The sequence below is a fragment of the Hyaena hyaena genome, unplaced genomic scaffold (assembly GCF_003009895.1).
Source record: "Hyaena hyaena isolate Hyena2069 unplaced genomic scaffold, ASM300989v1 scaffold_509, whole genome shotgun sequence".
Classification (NCBI taxonomy): domain Eukaryota; kingdom Metazoa; phylum Chordata; class Mammalia; order Carnivora; family Hyaenidae; genus Hyaena; species Hyaena hyaena.
The window spans coordinates 1,238,391-1,262,631 of record NW_024081142.1 but is presented as its reverse complement, the minus strand read 5'-3'; the positions used below and the strand labels follow the sequence as shown (position 1 = coordinate 1,262,631).

General features: G+C 34.6%; 1 protein-coding gene across 1 annotated transcript in view; it reads left to right on the top strand.

Annotated features, from left to right (window-relative positions):
- The window catches only part of EXOC5 (exocyst complex component 5), a 55,406-nt gene that overhangs the window by 24,530 nt on the left and 6,635 nt on the right, over positions 1–24,241 (top strand). The window contains exons 5-17 of the mRNA XM_039255131.1: positions 26–90; positions 2,757–2,785; positions 3,944–4,053; positions 5,199–5,243; positions 5,351–5,491; positions 6,907–6,989; positions 7,988–8,197; positions 9,806–9,953; positions 15,511–15,619; positions 19,698–19,818; positions 20,813–20,899; positions 23,479–23,587; positions 23,781–23,996. Of these exons, the coding sequence (XP_039111062.1) occupies positions 26–90; positions 2,757–2,785; positions 3,944–4,053; positions 5,199–5,243; positions 5,351–5,491; positions 6,907–6,989; positions 7,988–8,197; positions 9,806–9,953; positions 15,511–15,619; positions 19,698–19,818; positions 20,813–20,899; positions 23,479–23,587; positions 23,781–23,996 (1,473 nt within the window). The remainder of the gene's footprint in view (positions 1–25; positions 91–2,756; positions 2,786–3,943; positions 4,054–5,198; positions 5,244–5,350; positions 5,492–6,906; positions 6,990–7,987; positions 8,198–9,805; positions 9,954–15,510; positions 15,620–19,697; positions 19,819–20,812; positions 20,900–23,478; positions 23,588–23,780; positions 23,997–24,241) is intronic.

Here is a 24,241-nt window from a genome sequence, read left to right as displayed (position 1 = left end):
ACTGCTTTCATTTATTTTTGAATAGATAAAGGAGGCAGCAGACATCATTCAGAAGTTGCACCTAATTGCTCAGGAGTTACCTTTTGACAGGCAAGTTCATTTCTCAAGAGCTAATTTGGATATAGGCTGCAGTTTATAGATAAAGTTGTATTCTTCCCTATATGTATTTGCTTATTCAACAAGAATTTATTGAGTACCTCATTTGTGTAGACCTAGTATATAATAGTCGATTAAAAAATACGGTTTCTTAATATCTAAATTTAATGATACACCTTGAAATACTGTTAATCCTTTGTTTTTGTTTTGTTTTGTTTTTTTTTAAGTTTATTTTATTTTGAGAGGGAGCACATGTGTGCTCAAATGGGTCCGGGGTAGGGAGAGAGGGAGAGAGAATCTCAAGCAGTTTCCATGCTGCCAGCAGAGTCCCAGACACAAGACTTGATATCATGAACCCATGAACCATGAGATCATGACCTGAGCCAAGATTAAGAGTTGGACACTTAACTGATGGAGTCACCCAGGTGCTCCTCTTTGTCTTTCTTCTGGGGGAAAAAATTGCTGAAGAATTTTGAAATTTCCTAAAGTGGTATTTTGAATTTTCATTTCATTGGACTCTGATAAGCTGGATGGGAAGAGACGGGGAAAGTTTAAACATGGTGCTATTCAGCTGCTTTTTCTTATATCTAGATGAGAGTTCTTAAACTTTATGGGGTTTTAGACACCTTAAAAGCTGATGAAAGCAATAAAGTTTCTTCAGAAAATTCAGATACAGACAGATTGTTATAAGCCACTTCATGGAATTTTAGACTCTTTAGCCTAGCCACAGAATCCTCCCTAGGGACTTCGGGTTAAGCAACCCTGCTTTAGATGCAAAGCCCTAGAGCCATTGCTAAGTCAGGTATTAATGAGCTTCATTTTAAAAGAAACTTCACTGAGGAGTTTTTTTCATGATTTCTTTTAGTCTATAGAATGTTAGAGTTTTAAATAAAATCCTGGTGGTAGTAGTTTTCCTGTGTGAATGACTGAAAAAATTAAATCTTTTCATGTAACAGACAATATATCTGTTACTATTTTGGCAATACTGGAAGATCCTTGGGTACAGGTGGAATATAAACATATTGCTATTCTTTAAGCTTGCAGTACATAGAATGAGAATGAATTCCCTCTTCTGAAAACACGTCTTATTTTACTTTCAACTCTAAATCCTCATAAAGGATCCTCATTAGTCATGGTCATCTATCATTTAGCTATTGCTAATAATCTCATATTTTTCCAGAATTATGAATAATGATTTTTAAAGTTTAAGTAATCTCTTCACCCAACGTGGAGCTCAAACTCATGGCTTCAAGATCAAGAGCCATATGCTCTCCTGACTGAGCCAGCCAGGTGCCCCAGGAATAATGATTTTTAAAGTCACCCACAAAAACCTCTATCTTATTTCAGAATTGGACCATTTCCTTAAATGGGTAAAATGTGTAGGTCACAATAGGTTGCCTGATAATTGTTGGATAATCTCTCCATTCTATTCAGCATATACTCATCTCCTATTTCTCAGTTATGTATTTCTCTTAAAATTTTGTTTAGCCTCTCTGCTAAGCCTTGGAGTAGAATATATATCCTAATTAGATTTAATTTTTTCACAAAGGTCAGTATGGCCTTACATGCACTCTGTTCCACCATGACTTTGATACATCAGTTTTGTATAACTCTACATTTTTATCACCTTCTTTACTCTTTGCCATCTCTTTTGCCAGTCATCCTGTTCTCTCTCCAAACTGATTGCATAGGATCTCTCAACAGTAACTTTCCATAATGTACATTCTCCCTTGATATTTAAGATTTAAAAAAATTCTAGTGTATGGTAGTATGTGATATTTTAAGTTTTGTATTTGCAAAGATTGAATGATTAGTCTTTAACGCACATTGATGGGTCCTTTTTATAGTTTCAATTTTATTTTTCATATGTTGTACCTATTGTTTTTCTTTTAAGTAACAGTAATGGAATTTTATATGAAAAAAAATCTCAACAGAAGGGGCAAATAAACAAATAGGAATTAAAATGTTAGTGAATAGGGAAGCCTGGGTCGCTCAGTTGGTTAAGCATCCGACTTCGGCTCAGGTCATGATTTCAGGACTCAGGAGTTTGAGTTCCAAATTGCATGAGCTCGAGCCCCACTTTGGGTGAACTTGAGCCTCACTCTGAGCCCCACACTGATAGTGTGAAGCCCCTTCTCTCTGTAGATGCCCCTTGTGGAATTCTTTCTCTCTCTCTCTCCCCCTCTCTCTCTGTCCCTTGCTCACTTACACTCTCTCAAAAATAAATAAATTTTTAAAAATCTTTTAAAAAATTGTTAGTGAATATAAGCAGACACAATAACTCAGTGTTGCGGCTGGTAGAGTTGTTAATACTTCATATAGAACTCCTCCCTCTTTAACAAGTTATTGGTTATTCAGTGTGAATTTCATAAAGGAGGACCAGTTACCCCATTTGAATTGCCCAAATTCCATTTTGTTACCTGGCATGCTTACTATCAGTACTCTTTCGCTTCTGGCTGGCTGACTGGCTGGCTTGTTTGCTTTCCTTCCTCCCTCCTTTCCTCCTTCCTTCCCTCCCTCCCTCCCTTCCTTGATGATGACCTTTAGTACAAAGGTTTCCCTTATACTCCCAGACTCTGTTTCCCCTTTTATTAACATCTTAAATTACTATGATACGTTTTTCACTAGTATTAACCTCATCATTGACTTTTATCTTTCAGATTTTCAGAAGTAAAATCCAAAATTGCGAGTAAGTGGAGTTTGATTTATTTAATAGTTTTGAATAGGTGATAAAAATACTTCTGTAAAAGAAAAATAGTAAAAGGAGAGATAGTGGGAACCATGTTATTCTCTCACCTCATCTCTGAGTTTGACTCCCCTTCCTTGAAACAATCATTTTCAGTTTCTTAGGTATTCTTCCAGAATGTCCTATGGATATACAAACATAGGACATAAATCACATATGTATGTGTGTAGAATTTAGTCCTACTGCCCCTGGTTATTTTAAAATAATTGGTAGCATCCTATACAAATAGCTTTTATACTTGTGTTTTTTATTTAACAGTGTATCTTGGAGATTGTTTTGTATCCATGCATATATCTCTAAAGTAGGTTCTTTTTCTTAAAAGCAAAGCTTATGTGAGCATTTCAGTATCAATATAACTCCTCACATGATTAGTTTTATTCTTTCTAATCTTTGGATTACATTTTAAGCAGATCATTCTAGGTCTCTGGAAAAGCCATTATATTTTCAGGCTCCCATGGTAACTTGAGTCACGTTTGGGGAGACCATTGCATAGAAGGTTCAAAGAGCCACCTTTTTTCCCAAAAGTGTTACGATAAGAATGACATAGATAGTTGGACTTCTTGACAGTGTTTCTGATTACTATAGATTAACACAACGTTCAGGTTTTCACACAGAACATTAGTAGCCTCAATAATGTAGTCAGTCAGACACCATATATTAAGGTGATATTTGGTGTTGAATCCACCATACTTCATGGTAAAGACATCTGAATTCTAGTAAAGAGTTCTGTAGTCTTCTTCACCCTTTCTGTAGCTTTATGTTAAAGATTTTTCTTATCTCATACTATCAGAAATGACATCCAGAGGTTTATCTCAGTCAGCTGCGTTTTTAAGCAATAGTTGTAAGTGGTAGTCAGACCAAGGGAGTTCATCTGTTTCCCTGGTTGGTAAGATTTCTTTGTCTTGAAAATATAGATTTATATATCACTGTGCATTATAGGGGCTAGACTTACTGCCTGTAATCTCATATTGTTTATGTAATTCTTTTCAAAAGAAGGCTAGATCCATAGTCATTATATTTGTAAATAATTCATGTGCTTGTGAATAATTTGGATACCTTGTCTGTCCCATTGTAGCTACATGACTTTCTTTTTATTTTTAGGTAAATACCATGATTTAGAATGCCAACTGATTCAGGAGTTTACCAGTGCTCAAAGAAGAGGTGAAATTTCCAGAATGAGAGAAGTAGCAGCAGTTTTGCTTCATTTTAAGGTAAGTAGTAATTATTAATAATGAAGATTAGTCTTCAAGATTGTGGAGATGATATAAATTCTATATATTATAGTCTCTGATTTTCCTGTTGTATGACTATATCACAGTGATAACTTTTATTGTTTTGAACAATTTAAATGTATATTTATATCTCTTCCATAAGTGATGTTAAATTTTAAGTATTATATTTAATAATGTTTATCAATGACTTTTTATATAGGTTGACATAGAAAATCATATGTCTTCTTGTTTTTTAATTCGTTTTTCCAAACATGTTATGAAATAGGTCAAAAGTAAAAAGATTTAGCTTTAAATATGGGGAGGAACATAGGAGCCAGAGAGTAGTTGGAATATAACTAGTAAAAGACTTAGATCCAGAGAATCTTAGGTGGTAGTACAAAGAAATATTATCTTCTTGGATTTTGAATTAGGGAGAGAATCCCTATAAAGAAATTACTTAAAGAAATAGTGCTTACTTCAATTTGTTTTTCTTTTTTTTTCTTTTTTTTTTTTTTTTTAGAGAGAGACAGAGAGTACAAATGGGGGAGAGGGACAGAGGAAGAGGGTGGGAGAGAGAGGCTCCAGGCTCAGTGCAGAGCTTGATATGAGGCTAGATCCCATGAGCCTGAGATCATGTACTAAGCCAAAATCAAGAGTCAGACGCTCAGTCATCTGAGCTACCCAGGCATCCCGAATCTGTTTATATTTGTATCTGAGTAGGAAATAGGAGGTTTTTGTTGGACTTTTCACTTAAATATTATATTGAGTACTGAGAATGGCTCTTGAGACAGTAATGTACTTTGACATTGCTTACTTTACTTGTTTTTATGTATGGCTTGTTAATGGACAAAAATCATTATAGGGAGCTTAATATGACACAGTATTTTGTTTGAATACATTCTGCTAAAATAGATTTAATTTTAAGAGTAAATTTCCAGAATGCCAGTTAAATATAGCTCTGTTCTGGGTCTTGCAAAGGGACACAAGTTCTTTGAATCCAAGGGTAGAAACAAAGAAATATGTATATTAATATATTAATATGTAATGTATAACATATTAAAAACTATTGTTATTAAACAATAACAGAATTAATTATGTTATTATTAATTATTAAATGTGATAATGCATTTCTTTCTTCTTTGTAGGGTTATTCCCATTGTGTTGATGTTTATATAAAGCAGTGCCAGGAGGTAACGTAACAGTACAGTTTTCTGGATCTTATTTTATTTTATGCTTATTTGTGTTTTAAAAAACATTTTAAAATTATATATTAACTATGTAAAATGCCTCTGTTTAGGGTGCTTACTTGAGAAGCGATATATTTGAAGATGCAGCAATACTCTGTCACCGGGTAAACAAACAAGTTGGTGATATCTTTAGTAATCCAGAAACAGTACTGGCTAAACTTATTCAAAATGTATTTGAAATCAAACTACAGGTAATTTTAAATAATGACTAAGTAATTCTTAAGGGAATAAGTGATTTTTTTCCTCTGTTTTAAAAGTTTTTATGTTTTTGGTTTTTTTTGGTTTACTCACATAATGCCCTTTGGAATAGTAATCTTCTTATTCACTGAATTGGAAAAGAATGACAGTGTCATGCTTTTTTTGTTTTTAAAGAAAAATATTGTTCACCAAGATAAAAGGTACTAATCACTAAGCATCATCAGAGCACATTTGAAATTTGTGTAGTGGCAGTAGAAATTGAAACAGGTTATAGAGGGATAGCCTCAGATTTTTTTTTTTTTTTTTTTGAGAGAGAGGCGTGCTGGTGGGGAAGGACAGAGAGAGTGGGGGTACAGAGGATCCAAAGTGCATTCTGCACTGACAGCAGAGAGCCCCATGTGGGGCTTGAACTCTTGAACTGTGAGTTCATGACCTGAGCCAAAGTCAGACGCTCCACCGACTGAGCCACATAGGTGCCCTGGTAGCCTCAGATTTTTATTTTTATTGGATCTTCACTTTGACCAATGGATGGTATTTGTGAAATTAGTAATTACAAGTGCAGTCTGTAGAATTTTCATATGATACTAATACGAAAAGAAACATAGTAATTTAATGTACAACCTGGACTCCCATAGCACTATGCATTAAGGCAACATTTCCTAAACTATGTATTCTACTGGATTAAACAACCTAAAAGAAGTTTTTGTTTCTAAGACACAATTCAGGACTTTTTATAGCCTGTAAAGTACTAATGCATACTGTGATTAGGAGAAATGTAAAGTACAGCATCTCTCAGTTTTAGAGTAATGCCTGTTAATCTTAGGAGACACTAATGTTACCCAGGCCATAGTTTGGGAAATGCAGCTTTAAGGAATTGACTATATCGATAAAGCATCAGGTTTTATTTTTTGGGTTTTTTGGTTTTTTTGTTTCTTGTTTTTTTTGTAAATGTTTATTTATTTATTTTGAGAGAGAGGGAGCATGAGCAGGGGAGGGGCAGAGGGAGAATCCCAAGCAGGTGCTACTCCATCAGCACAGAGCCTGATTGATATAGGGCCTGATCCCAGGAACTGTGGGATGACCGGAGCCCAAATCAACAGTTGGATGCTTAACAGACTGAGCCACCCAGGTGCTCCTGGGTTTTGTTTTTTAAATGTACTTTATAAGGCAAGATAGGCCAGTTTCAAAAGAAGTTTTGAAATTCTTAATACTTATTCCTAAGACTGCTATAGATGAACATGTAAATATGAGAGGCATTAAAAAATTAAAAGCCTATTTTTTTTATATTGGTATATTTATTATGCATTGTCTTTTCCGTTGTCTTTTAAGTAAGAACAGCTCCAGAATGTGGAGTAGAGAAAAAAATTATATTTACTTGACATAATGTTGGCCTTTTTCTTTCCTTCAGAGTTTTGTGAAAGACCAGTTAGAAGAATGTAGGAAGTCTGATGCAGAGCAGTATCTCAAAAATCTCTATGATTTATATACAAGGTATGTTTTTAATTACCAGAAAATAGTAACATCTCAGATTTTCTTTCTTTCTTTTTTTTTTTTTAGAAAATGGTGACGTATTCAGGTATTTTTGAGTAAAAGTTTGTCAGCAGTAAACCTTTCAGCATTAAATACTTAGTTATATAGACTACTGTTGTAGAAAGCGCAGCATTCTTAACACATTAAGGAATCAGATATTCTTTATAGTCATGTACTTTAATGAAACTTTGTTTATGTTGTTTAAGACTCAGCAATTTTGCTTCGAATCTTAATTGTAAGCTAGTTCACTTTTTTTTTTCCTACAAAGTAGCATGATTGTGTTTATCTGCAGTTAAAACTATAGAAATCGAGAAAGTCACAAATTCTTAACAAATGAGTTTCAGCCTTAAGTTTGATATGAAAATTTACCTTGGGCTTTTATAAATGAAAGTGTTATACTTAGTAATATTATATCAGAAGCTTCTTATGGAGTTTTTTTCCAGTCCTGTTGCTGTCGGTCAGTGTTCCTCCTGTTGGGAGGAGGGTTTTCAAAAGTAACTATAATCAGGAAGTCCATCCCAGCAACGTTCAGTGCAAAATACAGAAAATTAGAGGAAAGTCCACATGGACAAAGACAAAAGAGAGAATGAACAGAGTGGATCTTTTAGTATTCTGACATGGGTACCATGTTGTGAGTGCCATTAGAGCACAATGGAAGTCATTCTGCCACTGTTGCCACTTCTGGACTGGTTGGTTACTTTCATCTTCTCTTAAGTCCTTCATCCCTAGGAGATTATCCTTAGTTAGTTTTTAAAACCAAAATGTTGTTTGTGAGGTCAACCTACTTTATATATAGCCCTGTGCAGCTTCTCTCTGTATCCTAAGTATCTTCCCAAGGTTTAAGAAGTGGTGGTTAAAAATATGTTATTAAAATTACATTGTAGAAGTATATATTCCTCAGTGTTGTTACTATACCTAAAATATACATTAATCTTTTTTTCCCCCTTTTCCATGAAAAGAACCACAAATCTTTCCAGCAAGTTGATGGAGTTTAACTTAGGTACTGATAAACAGACTTTCTTGTCTAAGCTTATCAAATCCATTTTCATTTCCTATTTGGAGAACTATATTGAGGTGGAGACTGGATATTTGAAAAGCAGAAGTGCTATGATCCTACAGCGCTATTATGACTCAAAAAACCATCAAAAGAGATCCATTGGCACAGGAGGGTGAGTGTTTTTGTTAAATGTTACAGTTAAAACTAAAGATGTTAGGAATTTTATTGTATTTGGACAAACTTGTCAAATATTGACAGTCACTGGAATTTTCTGTAAAGAACTCATTTAATCCAGCTTATTTACACTATTGATCAAATCCTGTCTCTTGAACCATGTGTTGAAATGACCTATAATGTAACTAAAATGTAAAGCAGAATATCAGCACTATAATGAGTTCTATAGTCTAATTTTTCTTTTTTCGTAGACTGAGTAAATTATTCCAGGTTATTAACTAGGAAGCACATCATTTTTGTTGTTCCAGGTGTGGGAAAAAAATAGAAATAGTTTATATTTTAGATACATTGAGTTTTTTAATGACTTGGGCATAAAATTACTTGGTTAATACCTAAAACCTGGGATTATTCACATACTAGAAGAAAATGGTTTGTTCTAAGAATTGGTGGCACCTCAGTTATTAAGATCTCAACTATCTGGAACCCAGTCATTTCTAGGATGAAACAGAATGACTTATGTAGAGACATATAATTAGAGTCCAGAGTACACTTCAAATCAGTTTTTTGATTCCCAGGTTTGTCATATACTACATAATGATCAGGGAGAGGTTATAGTTATGAATAAGAAGTGACATCTTGGGGGCATCTGGGTGGCTCAGTTTGTTAAGTGTCCAACTATTGATTTCAGTTCCAAGTCATAATCTCGTAGTTGTGAGATCAAGCCCTGTGTTGGACTCTGCATGGAGTGTAGAGCCTGCTTGGGATTCTTTCTCTCCTCTCTCTCTCTGCCCCTCTCCTGCTTGTGCTCGTGTGCACATGTGTGTGCACGTGTGTTCTCTCTCTCTCAAATAAATAAACTTAAAAAGTAACATCTGAAAGGCAGCAACAACAAATAAGGAAAGGAAAAAAGACTAAAGAACAATCATGAGAAATAAAAACATATATTTGGGGGATCCTGGCTGGCTCAGTTGGTGGAACATGCAACTTTTGATCTCAAGGTGGTAAGTTCAAGCCCTACGTTGCATGTAGAGATTACTAAAAAAATAAAATAAGTAAAATCTTTTTTAAAAAGTTCACAATAGTCTAGAGTTAGGTATTCTAGGAGCAAAAGGAAGTCTAACCTAAAGATACCACCATATAATGTTCAAAGTAACCCTCGGTCATTAGGAAAAGCTAAATTATGTTTAATATATCTAATAATGATGAAATATGCAGTATGTTCAAGTGGTTAGATGTATTTAAAAAGCATTAAATTCTTAAAGTTTATTTTAAGAAAGACCATTTAGTTATATTAACTAATTTGTAATAGTCCACTTCCTAAGGAAACCAAACAAGAAGCTTTTGGCTATTGAGTCAGAATTATAGAGCTGAAAAAGACTTTAAAGGTCCTAACTCCAAATACACTAATTTTTCAGATGACAGTCTATATAGAGGTTAAAGCTTGTTTTACTTTATAGAACTAGAATTTATTAGAATTAGAACTTTTAGGTCTCCTGGTGATTAGTCCATTTTTCTTTGTTAATGCATACTAAGTTGAACAGCATTTGAAATATAAATCTGTGTGTAATAAAGTATTCTCTTTTCATTTGTTGCTATGATGCATTAGTATTCAAGATTTGAAAGAGAGAATTAGACAACGTACTAACTTACCACTGGGGCCAAGTATCGATACTCATGGGGAAACTTTCCTATCTCAAGAAGTGGTGGTTAATCTTTTACAAGAAACCAAACAAGCCTTTGAAAGATGTCATAGGGTAAGAGTTATTATAAATGTACTTATATATAGTTGTGTATTTTAATTTTTGCCTTGTAATAAGATATAAATCTGCTCTCTGGTTAGGTACAATTATTTTTTGTAATAAAAAAGACAGTGTTTGTTTTAGAGAACAGAATTATTTTAAAAATTATTTAGAAGCTCGTTTTAATATAATTTTACAAGTTGAATATGCCAAATTTTTGGTAAGGTATTAAATCAATACATGAAAGGGAGGTTAAGAACTATCTCATAAAAAAATAGAGCATTGGGGGAGAAGGATGTTTTAAGAACCCAGTTATCAAAGGAAAAGAATGAAAAGTTGATGCCATTAAAATTTAGAATTTCGGTCCAGCAAATACACTTTAACAAAGTAAACAGATAAGTCACACCCTGCAAGAAAGTATTTATAGCTAGTATTACTAGCAGAAGATGATGTGAAACAAATAATAGTGGCAAATAATTGTATAGCACATACTATGTTCAGAGTGCTTTAGGTATATACTACATATTTAATCATTGTAACAACCTTGTGAAGCTTTTATTCCATTTTACAGATGAAGAAACTGAGATATGTACCTCTTAAGCAGTGGAATTGAGACTTGAGATAACTCTTAATTTTTTGTTTGTATTGATATATATAGTTTACATATTTTATATTGATGGATGGTAAATCAATATAAATTATACAAATAAACAAATCAATAGAAAACAAAGGCTACACATAAACAGAGAAAATGCAGATTACCAATAATATTCAATCTCACTAATAGGAAAATGAAACTTAAAATAGGGAAAATAATATCTCACTCAGTCTGCAAAAATTAGGTCTGATGATATCAAGTGTTGGTAAGGATGGGGAGCAATAGATATTTTCATACACTGTCATTGGAAGTAAAAATTGGTATCATTACTTTGGATAGTAACTTGAGAATTCCTTAGGGAAATTCACAGGTGTATGTGCCATGTGTAACATCAAAGCATTTTTTATAATGGTGAAAAATTAGAAGCAAATTGTGTCTCAAAAAGATAATTGATAAAGACATGTTGATACACTAGAAAAATCTTTTAACAATTTAAATGACTAGAGTTACGTGTATCAACATGAGTAAATCTCAGAAATACAATGTTGAATGAAGACAACAAGATGAGGAAAAGATATTCAGTATAATACCGCTTTATATAAAGTTTTAAAAAGGTAAAACAACGGCTTATATTGTTTAGGGATGTGCACAAGCATAGGCATGATAAATTCAGGATAGTGGTGGTCATGAGAGAGGAGTACCTAAGGGACTTTATCCATATTTATAATGTAGGTTCCCCCCCCCCATCTGAAGTACATTTGGAAAAATGTTACGATATGACACATCTGGGTGGTTATGGATATATTTGGTAAATTACCATCTCTAGTTTTCTGAATGCTGGAAATAGGTTAAAATATTTCTAAAGATTATCAAACTTGAAGCTGTCAACATTATATTGTTTGAATCATAGTAACTAGCTCTAAATCATGACCTTTGTCTGGAAACTTACAAGATAGAAATTTAGTTCAATTCAGTGCAATCTGACCCAACAACATTATGTGTTTACTTTGTACCAGCTGCCATGTTAGACATTAAAGATATAAATGAAAGACATATACATTAAATTCGAATAGTATGGTGAAAGAAGGTGGCATATAAAGAATCCGTGCAAAGTAAGTATATCCTGCTGGGACCAAAGAAGATGCAACTAGCTCTGCCTGGTGAAAGACTTGAGGAAGAGTATTTTTTTAGAAAAGATTACAAGAAGGGAACTTTTGAGGCCCGAGTCTTGAGAGCTACATAGTATATCTACAAGAAGGTAATTCTTGCAGAGAGAATACTACATATAAAAAGACATACATAGGAGCGCCTGGGTGGCTCAGTCAGTTGAGCATCTGACTTCAGCTCAGCTCATGATCTCATAGTTTGATGGGTTTGAGCCCAGCTTCGGGCTCTGTGCTTACTCTTCAGAGTCTGGAGCCTGCTTTGGATTCTGTGTCTCCTTCTCTTTCTGTCCCTCCTCAGCTTGCACTCTCTCTCTCTGTCTCTCAAAAATAAATTAAAATGTTAAAAAATTTAAAAAAAAATCCTTGGTGGATGTCATAGTTTTCTTCCTATAAGAAAAAAAAAATACACTAAGATTAGTTGTGTAGGATAAAATGCTTGAAATAAAAATGTTCATGGGAGAGTAATAAGGGATATTGAAAAGGTAGACAAAAACTTTTTGTGTACCATGCTTAGAAATTTAGACTTGACCTTGTAGTTGATGATGGAAGCTTTAAAGGATTATTAAAAAGGGCAGTGTAACTTCTGCACTGTTGATGGGAATACAAGCTGGTGCAGCCACTCTGGAGAATGGTATGGAGTTTCCTCAAAAACTTAAAAATAAAGCTACCCTACTGCCCAGCAGTTAACACTACTGGGTATTTACCCAAAGGATACAGAAATGCCCAATGTTTATAGCAGTACCATCAACAATAGCCAAATTATGGAAGGAGTCAAATGTCCATTCACTGGTGAATGGATAAAGAATATGTAGTATATATACAGTGAAATACTACTTGGTGATCAAGACAATAACATCTTGCCATTTACAGCAACATGGATGGAACTAGAGAGTATTTTTGCTAAGCAAAATAAGTTAGTCAAAGACAAATAATATGATTTCACTCATATGAAATTTAAGAAACAATAGATGAAGCTAGGGGAAAGGAAGGAAAAATAAGATTAAAGCAGAGACCATAAGAAACTTTTAAAGAGAACAAACTGAAGCTTGCTGGAGGGGTGTTGGGTGGGGGGAGGGTGGGCTAAATGGACTAAATGTATATTTCACATAGTTGAATTTTTAAAAATTTTTTACGTGTTTTTTTTTTTTTTTTTTTTTTTCTGAGAGAGACAGCGTGAGCAGGGGAGGGTCAGAGAGAGAGGGAGATACAGAAACAGAATCCAAAACAGGCTCCAGGCTCTGAGCTAGCTGTCAGCACAGAGCCTGATGCGGGGCTCGAACCCACGAACTGTGAGATCATGACCTGAGCCGAAGTCAGACGCTTAACTGACTGACCCACCCAGGTGCCCCTCACATAGTTGAATTTATTGAGATTAAGTGTTCATGATAGTTCCTTATTATGCTTTTATTATCTATAGAATCTGTACTGGTGTCACCTTTTCATTCTTGATATTGGTAATTTGTATCTATTTCCTGATCGTTCTAGCTAGAGGTTTATCAGTTTTATTGATTTTCCCAGAGAATCAGTTGGTATCTTTGATTTTTCTCTATTTTGTGTTTCATCAGTTTCCACTCTTTATTTTTTTGCTGCCTACTTCTGTTTCATTTGCCCTTCTTTGTTTAGTTTTTTAAGGTGGAAACTGAGGTCATTGATTTGAGACCTTTCTTCTCTAATATAAGCATTTCCTCTTATAAATTTCCCCCTAAGGTACAGCTTTAGCTGCATACCACAAATTTTGGTGTGTTATGTTTATTTTCATTTAGTTCAAAATACTTTTAAATTTCCCTTTTGATTTCTTTTGGCCCAAGAGTGATTTAGAATTATATTATTTAGTTCCACATTTGAGGTATTTTTTAGTTCTTTGAATCTTTTAGATTCAGATTTGATTTTATTGTGGTTAGAGGGCATACTTTGTGTATGATGTGAATCTATTTTACATTTATTGAGCCCTATTTTCTAGCCCAGAATATGGTCTGTCTTCGTGAATGTTCTGTGTAACCTTGAAAAGAATGCATATCCTGATGTTAGATGGAGCATTCTATAAATGTCAGGTCCAGTTGATTGACAGTGTTGTTTACATCCTCTGTCCCCCTACCAGTTTTCTGTCTACCTGTTCTATCGATTATGCATGGATATATGAATGTGAACAGGAGGAGAATGAAAAGTTTGTTAAGGGCATCTGCTGAGCATCAGTGAGCAAAGAAGAGAGGTGAAGGTTGTGGTAGAGTGATTAGTGAAGATAAACTTTGGGGGGCGGTATTAAGATTAGGAAGGGAATTGAGTAATATCAAATCAGTATTTATAATAGATCTTTTTAAGTAGGCTATGTACTTCAACTCCCACCTCTTTATATCAGATGATTATCATTACTCTGAGAAAGGTACATGAATGGAGACTACAAAAAGGTAACAATCGATAAATAATACAGGAAGCAATTATAAGAAGTTCGGAGGTAATTTTTTCACTTTTTAAGGAGAGGTTTCATTTTGTCACCATAATTTTAATAATTCTTTACTGAGTAGTTTAATCATCAGCAACATTAACAGCAAAATGAACATTTGTTATTGTGAGTGTACTGTGTGCCAAACACTGTGCTAAAAATACTTCATGTGCATTTTCATATTTTGTTCTCACCTCTGGACTAGGATGTAAGTACTGCTGATATCATTCCCACCTTACAGATGAAGAAATTAAGCCTTGTGAGGTTAAATAATATCTTAAGGGTGTACTCAACCAGGGATTGATGAAGCTGGGATTTGAGCCTGTCATATTTTAGTGCATCTGTCACTTATTCTCCATCTCCATCCCCAATAGAATAAAGAACCTTTTTTATTCTGAGCTTTGCTAGAATAGCTTTTGTTAAAGTTAGTGGCTCTGGAACTTTGACCACAACCTACGATAAGAAATGGATTTTATAGGGGCGCCTGGGTGGCTTAGTCGGTTAAGCGTCCAACTTTCACTTAGGTCATGATCTCGCGGTTTGTGGGTTTGAGCCCCGCGTCGGGCTCTGTGCTGACTGCCAGCTCAGAGCCTGGAGCCTGTTTCAGTCTGTGACTCTCTCTCTCTGACCCTCCCCTGCTCATGCTGTCTCTCTCTCTCTCTCTCTCTCTCTCTCTCCTAGAAATAAATAAAACATTAAAAAAAAAAAAAAGAAATGGATTTTATAGGGGCACCTGGGTGGCTTAGTCAGTTAAAGCATCTGGCTTTGGCTCAGGTCATGATCTCGTGGTTCATAAGTTCGAGCCCCACATTGGGCTCTTTGCTCTCATCATGGAGCCTGCTTCGGATCCTCTATCCCCCTCTGCCCCCCGATCCTTCCCCACTCACTCTGTCTCTCTCAAAAATTAAATAAACACTAAAAACAAAAAGAAGAAGAAGAAGAAAACAAATGGATTTTATGTAGCAGCCCAAGGGACATTTGTTATATGTATGTTTGTGTATGTGTTATGTTCTGTGTTTATGTGTATTTCATGAAACTATTTTTGGTTTTATTATATACATTGTACTTTACTTTCTATTGATTCTCTCTTCTTTCTTTCTTGTTACAATCCACTAATGGATTGTAATCCAGGTGAGAGAAACATTGATCTAGTCTAAGCGAGGAGAATTGTAGAGAAATATGGAACGTTGTAACTATATGACTTTGTATGTGAGAGAGGCATTGGGGGTGGGAATGGAGATATAAGTTATTTTGGTATCTGAATACTGCAGTGCTACATCTTAGACAAAATTGATTACTTAAAAAAAAGTTACCTTTTTTTTTTTTAAAGATAGACTTGAGTAATGTGTTTCATTTTTCTTTTTAAAGCTTTCTGATCCTTCTGATTTACCAAGGAATGCCTTTAGAATTTTTACCATTCTTGTGGAATTTTTATGTATTGAGCATATTGATTATGCTTTGGAAACAGGACTTGCTGGTAAGTATATTTATTTGTCTTAGAATTTGCATTAAATTCCTTTAGTCATTCTTTGTTAACTGTATGCATAATAATTGTTTTACATATATTCAACTCTGTCGAATTTAGTTCAATGCAGTGAATAATGCTGCTTGAGCTTCTGTAATTTAGCAAGGGTTTTGCAGGTGCTGAAAGTTACACAAAGATAAAGTTCTCTTATATTGCTTACATCAAGCAGGGCAGGCCAAGCTACATAAGTTACTGCAGTGTATGGCAGATTGTAGGACAATGCTACAAGTTATAAAATGTCCAAAGAGCAGAAATAAAGGTGACAGAAATTCTAGTTGAGGCAATTGAGTAATATAAGGTGTAGAAGGAAAAATATACCAAAATAAGCCTGGAAAGGAATAGATTCATATGAAAAGTTTTTCTTTTGCTTTTGGTCTTTTGGGTTTACTGGTACTCATAGGATAATAATAACTTCTTCCCTAAATTCCAATCCCTTTAATCCAGTTGCCTTTCTGAACTTTCCACCTGTTCAGTGTGCATTTCAAATTTAACATATACCTAATGAAGCTCTTTATCTTCCATCTAAACCTGTTCCATTCCCATTTTTCTCCATGTCTTTAAAAGGCATTACTATTATGGGTTGCTCAGGCCCCAAACATAGGAGTTGCCATAATTTTTCCATTTGTTCAATGCCGATAGCCAGTGTATCAGCAAATCCCTAAGTATACTTACTTGCAAACATAACTCAAATTCACCTACTTGTCTCAAGGTGCACTGATACCATTCTAATTTAAATACCATCATCGCTGTCTACTCCAACTGGTCTTTCTATGTACATTCTCACTTCTGCACAGTACTGACTCCACGTAACAGTCAGTTTATTATTTCCTTGCTTAAGACCCATTGGTGATTTCCTATTACTTTCGGGAGAAAATAATAACAAACTTCACAAAGGCATGGCTGTGATCTGATCTGATCTGTCCTCCTCTTATATATTCATCCACATCGCTTATTGCACTTCCTCTCACTACCTCAGCCCCTCTGGCCTTCATTCTTTTTTCCCACTCAGGCTTTTTGCACTTTGTGTTTCCCTATCCTTCAAACCCTTTTCCTTCAGCTCTTCAATGCCTTCCTTTTCAACCCCTGATCTCAACCAAGAGGTCGCCTTCTCAAAGAGGCCTTTGATGATCACCCTAGCCAATGTAACCCACCTTTCCCAGCCCAGTGCCTCATTATTTTGTCACTGAATTAATGTTTTTCATAGCACTTCTCACAGTGAAATTTTCATCTGTTAACATCTGCCTCCACTCAACAGAATTCATAAATTCAACACATACCTTTTAAGTGCCCGCTCCTGCACTCATGGAACTTTCAATCTTAGGGGAAAGGTAGACAAATGACTTAGAAGTGCAATGAAGAAAACAAATCGAGTAAGAGCTAATGAGAAGTGTTGGGAAGTTGGGATGGGGAATTCAGGAGCAGAGGGCTTTTTTTTTTTTTTTTTTTTTTTTTAAATAAAGGAAAGACAGTCAGAGAATGCCTCTCTGAGGAGACATGAACCACAGAGCTGAATGTAGTAAGGAGTAAACTGAGTATTTGGAGAAAGTATTTTAAGAGAACAGTATGTTCTTGTGGCTAGGAATCTTAATCTGTTTTATTTAACATTATTGTCTGGCACCTAGAAAGCACATAGCAGATGCTCAAAAATGTTTATTGACTGTATGTCACATCGTTTCATAAAGCTTTTAACATTGAAGCACATTTACCCATAATTCAGTAACCTTGTGGTTTATTCTTACCCATTTTTTTATTTGTTCTCATGATATAGATAAACATTTGTAGTGTGCTTTTTTTTTTTTAACTTAATTACAGCAGTCTCTTTTTTTAAAGTTTATTTATTTTCTTAAATAATCTCTACATCCAATGTAGGGCTCAAACTCACAACCCCAAGATCAAGAGTCGCATGCTTTGAGCTAGCCAGGTGCCACAATTACAGTAGACTCTTCACATCGAATATTTAACATTTGCCATTTGCAAATGACTTAATGTGGCAATTTGTATTGAATAATAATACCTCAAAGGTATGAAGATTAAAGAAGATAATGAAAAAAGTAATATGAATTTGAATCCATATGGTATGAAGGATCTGTTATTAAGGTCATATGGAAATCTAGCATCTTCATTTTACTAATTTTATGTATTCACAATTTAGAAGGGTGTAGGGGTGAGAATGTTTCTAATTTTCGTAAGCTTTCTTCCATGCAGCCATTTATTTAGTACTTACTGCCATTATTTCTAATGATAGTATAAAATCCTGTCATGCAGAATATTATATATTATAAAGCTAAATAAACTTAACTATCCGTTATTTCTAGACATCTTGGATCTTTTTAGTGATATAAATAATGCTGCAGTGAACATTGTAGAGCTTAAAGTGTTTTCCTTACTTTGAATTATTTTCTTTGGATAAAATCCCAGAAGTGAAATTAGCAGTTCAGACTGTGGTACCTGGGGCCCCTGGCTGGTGCATTTGGTAGGGCATGTGACTGTTGATCTCTGGGTTATGAGTTCGAGCCCCATGTTGAGAGCAGAGTTTACTTAAACACACACACGCGCGCACGCGCAAAGTATGTTACCAGTTTTAAAATTTCTATACAACCCTTTTGCAAAAGGGTTTTTTTTTTTTGCAGTAACTTACACTGCTATTGACCTTTATGATTGTACTAATTCTTCGCATATTATTGAATTTTTTTTTAGAATAAAGGGAAATTTTTTTCTTAATTATAGAGAGAGTGCACGCGTGAGTGCGGGAGAGGAGCAGAGGAGAATCTTATGCAGTGGCTCGAGGCAGGTCTCAATCCCACGCTGTTGGGCTCATGATGTGAGATGAAATCTAGAGTCAGACGCTCAACCCACTGAGCCCACCCTGGTGCCACTGGATATCTTTAAAAACCTTTAATTTAGTGGTTGAAAACACATAAATATTACCTTAATTTTTGTATCTTTCATTAGTAATAAGCATTAGTATTTTCTCCATGTATACTGGCTTAATTTTCTTTCTAAGTTTGTGTTGGAGTCTTTAGTTTTCTTACTAGTTGGTGATTTTGTCTTTTTTTTTGAGAGAGAGAGAGGGAGAGTGCGCATGCACAGGCATGTGCAAAAGCAGGGGAAGAGCAAAGGGAGAGGAAGAAAGAGAATCTTAAGCAGGCTCCACGCAGCCAGCACAGGGCTCTGTCTCACAACCATGAGATCGTGACCTTAGGCAAAATCAGGAGTCAGATTCTTAACCAACTCAACCACCCAGGCACCCACTTCATTTTCATTTTTAAAATTTTGAAAAAAAAAAATCATCCCATGAAGAATTCTAGGTAAAACTTTTATTTTCTCATGTATGAATATTTTCCTTAGCCCATTATGCTTCTTAATTTTAGCTAGAAACATAAACATCTAAGGTTAGAATGGACTTTAGAGTTTATCTATTGCTCTTTTGCAAAAAAGGATGAAACTGAAATCTGGAGAGGTCAGCTCTCTTTTGGACTCAGCATGTGGAGTCCCCTGAATACCATGCTGAAAATCAAGAATTTACTTTTTAGTTAGTGAGGAGACTGAATATTTTTGAAGAAATAATAGAGAGCAAGATGAGTGAAATGTCAAAGTTTAAGTACATTACTCTGACAACAATATATTAATAGAAAAGACAAACCGATTTGAACCCAGGAAACTAATGAAAATTATTTTAACTGAGATAATGAAGCCTTGTTATAAGAAAAATGGTGGAAGTGATTTATGGCTTATCTGAACCACTGGGCATGAGAGAGTAGGAAAGGAAAGGAGAAGATATAGACCAAGATGATTCATTTATTGATGTATTTTTTGGTTTACCTCAGCAAATAATGAAGATTGGTGTGTAAAAAGTTTAGATTAATTTTATTAAGTTATTAAGCTTAATTTTACTTTTCTGTCCACAAAAATCATTGCTGATTTATTAAAATAGCAGTTGCTTTTATTCATAATGCCACATTCTTTTTTCTGTTACCAAGATAAATTTCTTCAAGTATGATTCTAATATATATATGCCTTCCAATTTTAGGAATTCCTTCTTCAGATTCTAGGAATGCAAATCTCTATTTTTTGGATGTTGTACAACAGGCCAATACTATTTTTCATCTTTTTGACAAGCAGTTTAATGATCACCTTATGCCACTAATAAGGTTAGTCAAACTGATTTTTGTTAGTGTTTCAATGAATGTTATAATGCACTACATATAAAGACGTACAACAAAAATTTTGTGAGATTAATAGGACAGATTTTAATATAAGGCATTAAATGAGGTTCGGTTTATATTTTCTTATCCATTTATGTGAACTTTTAAAGCATGTGAGGATTAAATAGGTGGAGTATATGTGAACATGCCTTATAAAATTGTATGTGTACTATTAAAAGAGGAACAATATATAAAAGAAAGTTTTAAACATTTTATTGTAAACATTGATATGCCAAGAAATTAGTCTAGAAACAGTTTCAGAGATAAAAGTCAGTTGTGATCTCTAAAGCACACTTTGCAAGGATGTGTACTGATTTAAGAACCATAGTGCCACATAGCAAAGAATTCACATAACTATTAGAGTTGCATATTCCTTAATATTTTGGGTGTTTTTGACATTTAGGTAGCATTCAGAAGGCAGATATGATTGTCAAAATTGTTATTTTTTAGTGTAGGAAAGCTACATCAACTGGACTGGCTGTTAGTCTCCAAATTTTAATTAGTATAATTTACTGTATTCTTAAGATATCCTATGGGGTTTTTTTGGTTTTGTTTTTTCCTATTATTTAATTAAAAAGGAAACAAACACAAAACAAAATGAAAACCAAACATTCCCAAAATTTCGAAATCACATATATTTATATTTTTAAGGGACATCTTCTCTGAGATGAAAGTAATGAATCTAAATCTTCCTCTTCCTTCTCTTTTAAATGGTTAATTTTTCCTAGTGTGACTTAGGCATAGTAATACTACATAATTTCCTAGTTTGAATTGGGCACAGTAATTACTGTTTATGTGCTGCTTGGATTTGCGAGCAAATTAAAATAATACATATGTATGTGTATTTATAAATTTTTATAGGTATACATATGCATATGAAAAACTTTCAGAGTTATAAAGCTTCTAATGTGATTCCCTCCCCCTTTTAAACTTTGAATAGCTCTTCTCCTAAGTTATCTGAATGCCTTCAGAAGAAGAAAGAAATAATTGAACAAATGGAGATGAAATTGGATACTGGCATTGATAGGCAAGTTGTTAGTTTTATCTTTTATATATATTTTTTAAGATTTTATTATTTTTTTAAATGTTTATTTTTGAAGGAGCGTGTGCGAGGTGGGGGAGGGCCAAAGAGAGAGGGAGACAGGATTGGAAGGAAGCAGGCTCTGTGCTGACAGTAGACCCCTTTCCTCTTAATATTTATTAAACTGTAAAAACACCATTATAAATGCAGCATGAAAATGAGTTTCAGTATGTTTAGGTTTTCTTAAACTAGATTCATTTGAAAACTTCTTGGAAGCCACCATTTTCTCCTCCTCTTCCTTTCTTCCACTCTTTCAAAACTCCTTGAAAATGGTATGTAACATAGAGGATTTTATTTTCATTTAGAATTATCAGGCTTATGGGGCGCCTGGGTGGCTTAGTCGGTTGAGCGTCCGACTTTCGCTTGGGTCATGATCTCGCGGTTCGTGGGTTCAAGCCCCGCGTCGGGCTCTGTGCTGACTGCCAGCTCAGAGCCTGGAGCCTGTTTCAGTCTGTGACTCCCTCTCTCTCTGACCCTCCCCTGCTCACGCTGTCTCTCTCTCTCTCTCTCCTAGAAATAAATAAAACATTAAAAAAAAAAAAATTTTTAGAATTTTCAGGCTTATATCTGAAATGCTTTCAATAAATATACTAATTTTCTGTAAGTAAATTTCATTAAGTGGATGCAGACTCTATGTTCAAAAATTTTTGTAACAGTTTTTGTAGTTAATTATCTCTTTGTGGTATAGAGCGGGGGGTCTCTTCTTGAGGTGATGTGGGCATATACTAGTGAAGATGATAGTTACCACTTATCAAGCTTTTGCTGTGTGCCAGGCACAGTGTAAGGACCTTCACTGGGAAAAGAGCATGTTACAGAATTAATTACTGAGCCTAATTTACTGATTATATGCTTAGAATAATCCTAAAAACTAGTCTCTACCTTTTGTTTTCAGTCAGGAGATCATACATACACAGTATTTCACTTAATATAATTATAATATGCATATATATATTATCATCATCCCTTCAAGAAGTATGTGTTTTCTGAATCTAAATCCCTCATATTAACTTACTTTGTTTCTTCTTGGTTTGCTTCAGAATACCTAAAAATCAATTTGGGACGGGGCAGGTTGGATACATTAAGCTTTCAGAGGTACAGGAAAGATGTATTTCTTAGGTATCTTCTTAATATCTTTCCATATAAGCTTTAGTCTCAAAGTCTTTGTACTAGCTGACCAGTTGAAGGCATGGTGATCTATAGTGGTCTCATGAATGTGAACTTCTAATTTTTTACCCATTTTCCATGGAGCTAAGAGGTGAGCAGAGCATTCACCTGGTCCTTTCTTGTATTTTCAGACCAGTATCCGTCTATAGGTATTAGGTCAGAACCTCTTTGCTTTTGAAGCTCACATCATCTTTTCTTACTGCTGTTGCCTCTCCATCATTTATGTTAGTCCCCTACATTTATTGAGGATTTGGGCAACAGGCTCACAATTTTTCTTTTAATCTTAGTATAGGTCACTTCCCCTTCCATGTGTCTGATCCATTCATTTTCTTGATCATCTTCACTTTAGCTACCTACTCTCATATCCTACTGAGCCTTGTTATCATTGGTAACAAAAACCTCAAACTTGGAGATCTCACTCATTGCTCACATTCTCCTGTTCTTCCAACTCCATAACCTGCTTTCTGACCTCAGCAGAAACTCTAGCCCTTTATTTATTCATCTTTTGTCAATCTATCACCCTTTTCCTAGCTTTGGTGTATTCATTATTATGCTTAGTCCCTTCTAATTCCCCTAAAATATATTTTCATTAACCATAACTATCTTACAGATCCTAAGTTTTGGATCAGTGCAGTCTCTTTTATTACCATAACGGGGTGACTGATTGCTTTTGGAGAATATCACATAACTTAAATGTTATTGGTGCCACTACAAACCCATGCTCTCATTTCTCAGCTGGGTCTCAGCTGCTTCCCTTAGAGTATAAATTCATATTCTTCTCATCTCTCCTTCCAAATGTTGGCCATTTGTCTTAAACTCTCTATCTTTCCTCTTGCTAACCATTCTCTGTGTATGATTATTAAGGAAGTAAGTTAGTGACAGGTTTCTAAGATCTTTAATATTACTTAAGTAAAGTATTGGGCAAGAGTAGGAATCTAATAGGGGCGCCTGGGTGGCTTAGTCAGTTAAGCGTCCGACTTTCGCTTAGGTCATGATCTCGTGGTTTGTGGGTTTGAGCCCCGCGTCGGGCTCTGTGCTGACTGCCAGCTCAGAGCCTGGAGCCTGCTTCAGAGTCTGTATCTCCCTCTCTCTCTGACCCTCCCCTGCTCACGCTGTCTCTCTCTCTCTCTCTCTCTCCCCTAGAAATAAATAAAAATATTAAAAAAAAAAAGTAGGAATCTAATAAACCCAAGAGTTCATTGATAGCAAGACCTAGAATTCATTTTTTTAAAAAATCTAAAGTCTACTAATAGTAAATAATTTTATGGAGCTATGTAATTAAATAATTTCAATTTAGTATAAATAATATAAAGTAAATATAAAATAAATGGATCAAATATATGGTGTTCTCAATTCTCTAGGACATTAAATTGTATGATTGGACAGATGAAGCATATCTTGGCTGCAGAACAGAAGAAAACAGATTTTAAGCCAGAAGATGAAAACAATGTTTTGATTCAATATACTAATGTGAGTAAAATGATTTAGTATACTAGTAAGATCTGCTTTGCTTAATAATTTCGTTAACATTTTCATTGGTGCATCTTACTGTGCTCTAAGTTTTTTTCTTTTATACTTAGAAATTAATGAGACACTATATGTATTTCTCCTTAGCTAAGCTGATATCCATTTCTGTGTAATAAGTGTAGAAAAAATTTTACAGGCCTGTGTTAAAGTCTGTGCTTATGTAAGAAAGCAAGTGGAAAAGATAAAAAATTCCATGGACGGGAAGAATGTGGATACAGTTTTGATGGAACTTGGAGTACGTTTTCATCGACTTATTTATGAGCATCTGCAACAATATTCCTATAGTTGTATGGGTGGCATGTTAGCAATTTGTGATGTAGCTGAATATAGGAAGTGTGCCAAAGACTTCAAGGTATGTATTCACAAATATGAAGCTTGTAAATAGGCTCAAGAACATAAGTCCGACCATTAAGAACGCATGCTGACTTACTAACATTACTTAAAAGCTTACACCTTGATGTTTAACGAGACAGATCTCACATTTCCTAACTGAAACAGTTTTGTTCCAATCATATTTTCATATATCACACATCAGGAAAATATGTTTTTTCTTCATGTACATCTCTCTGAAATCAGTTTTCCTTAAGGTTTAAATTA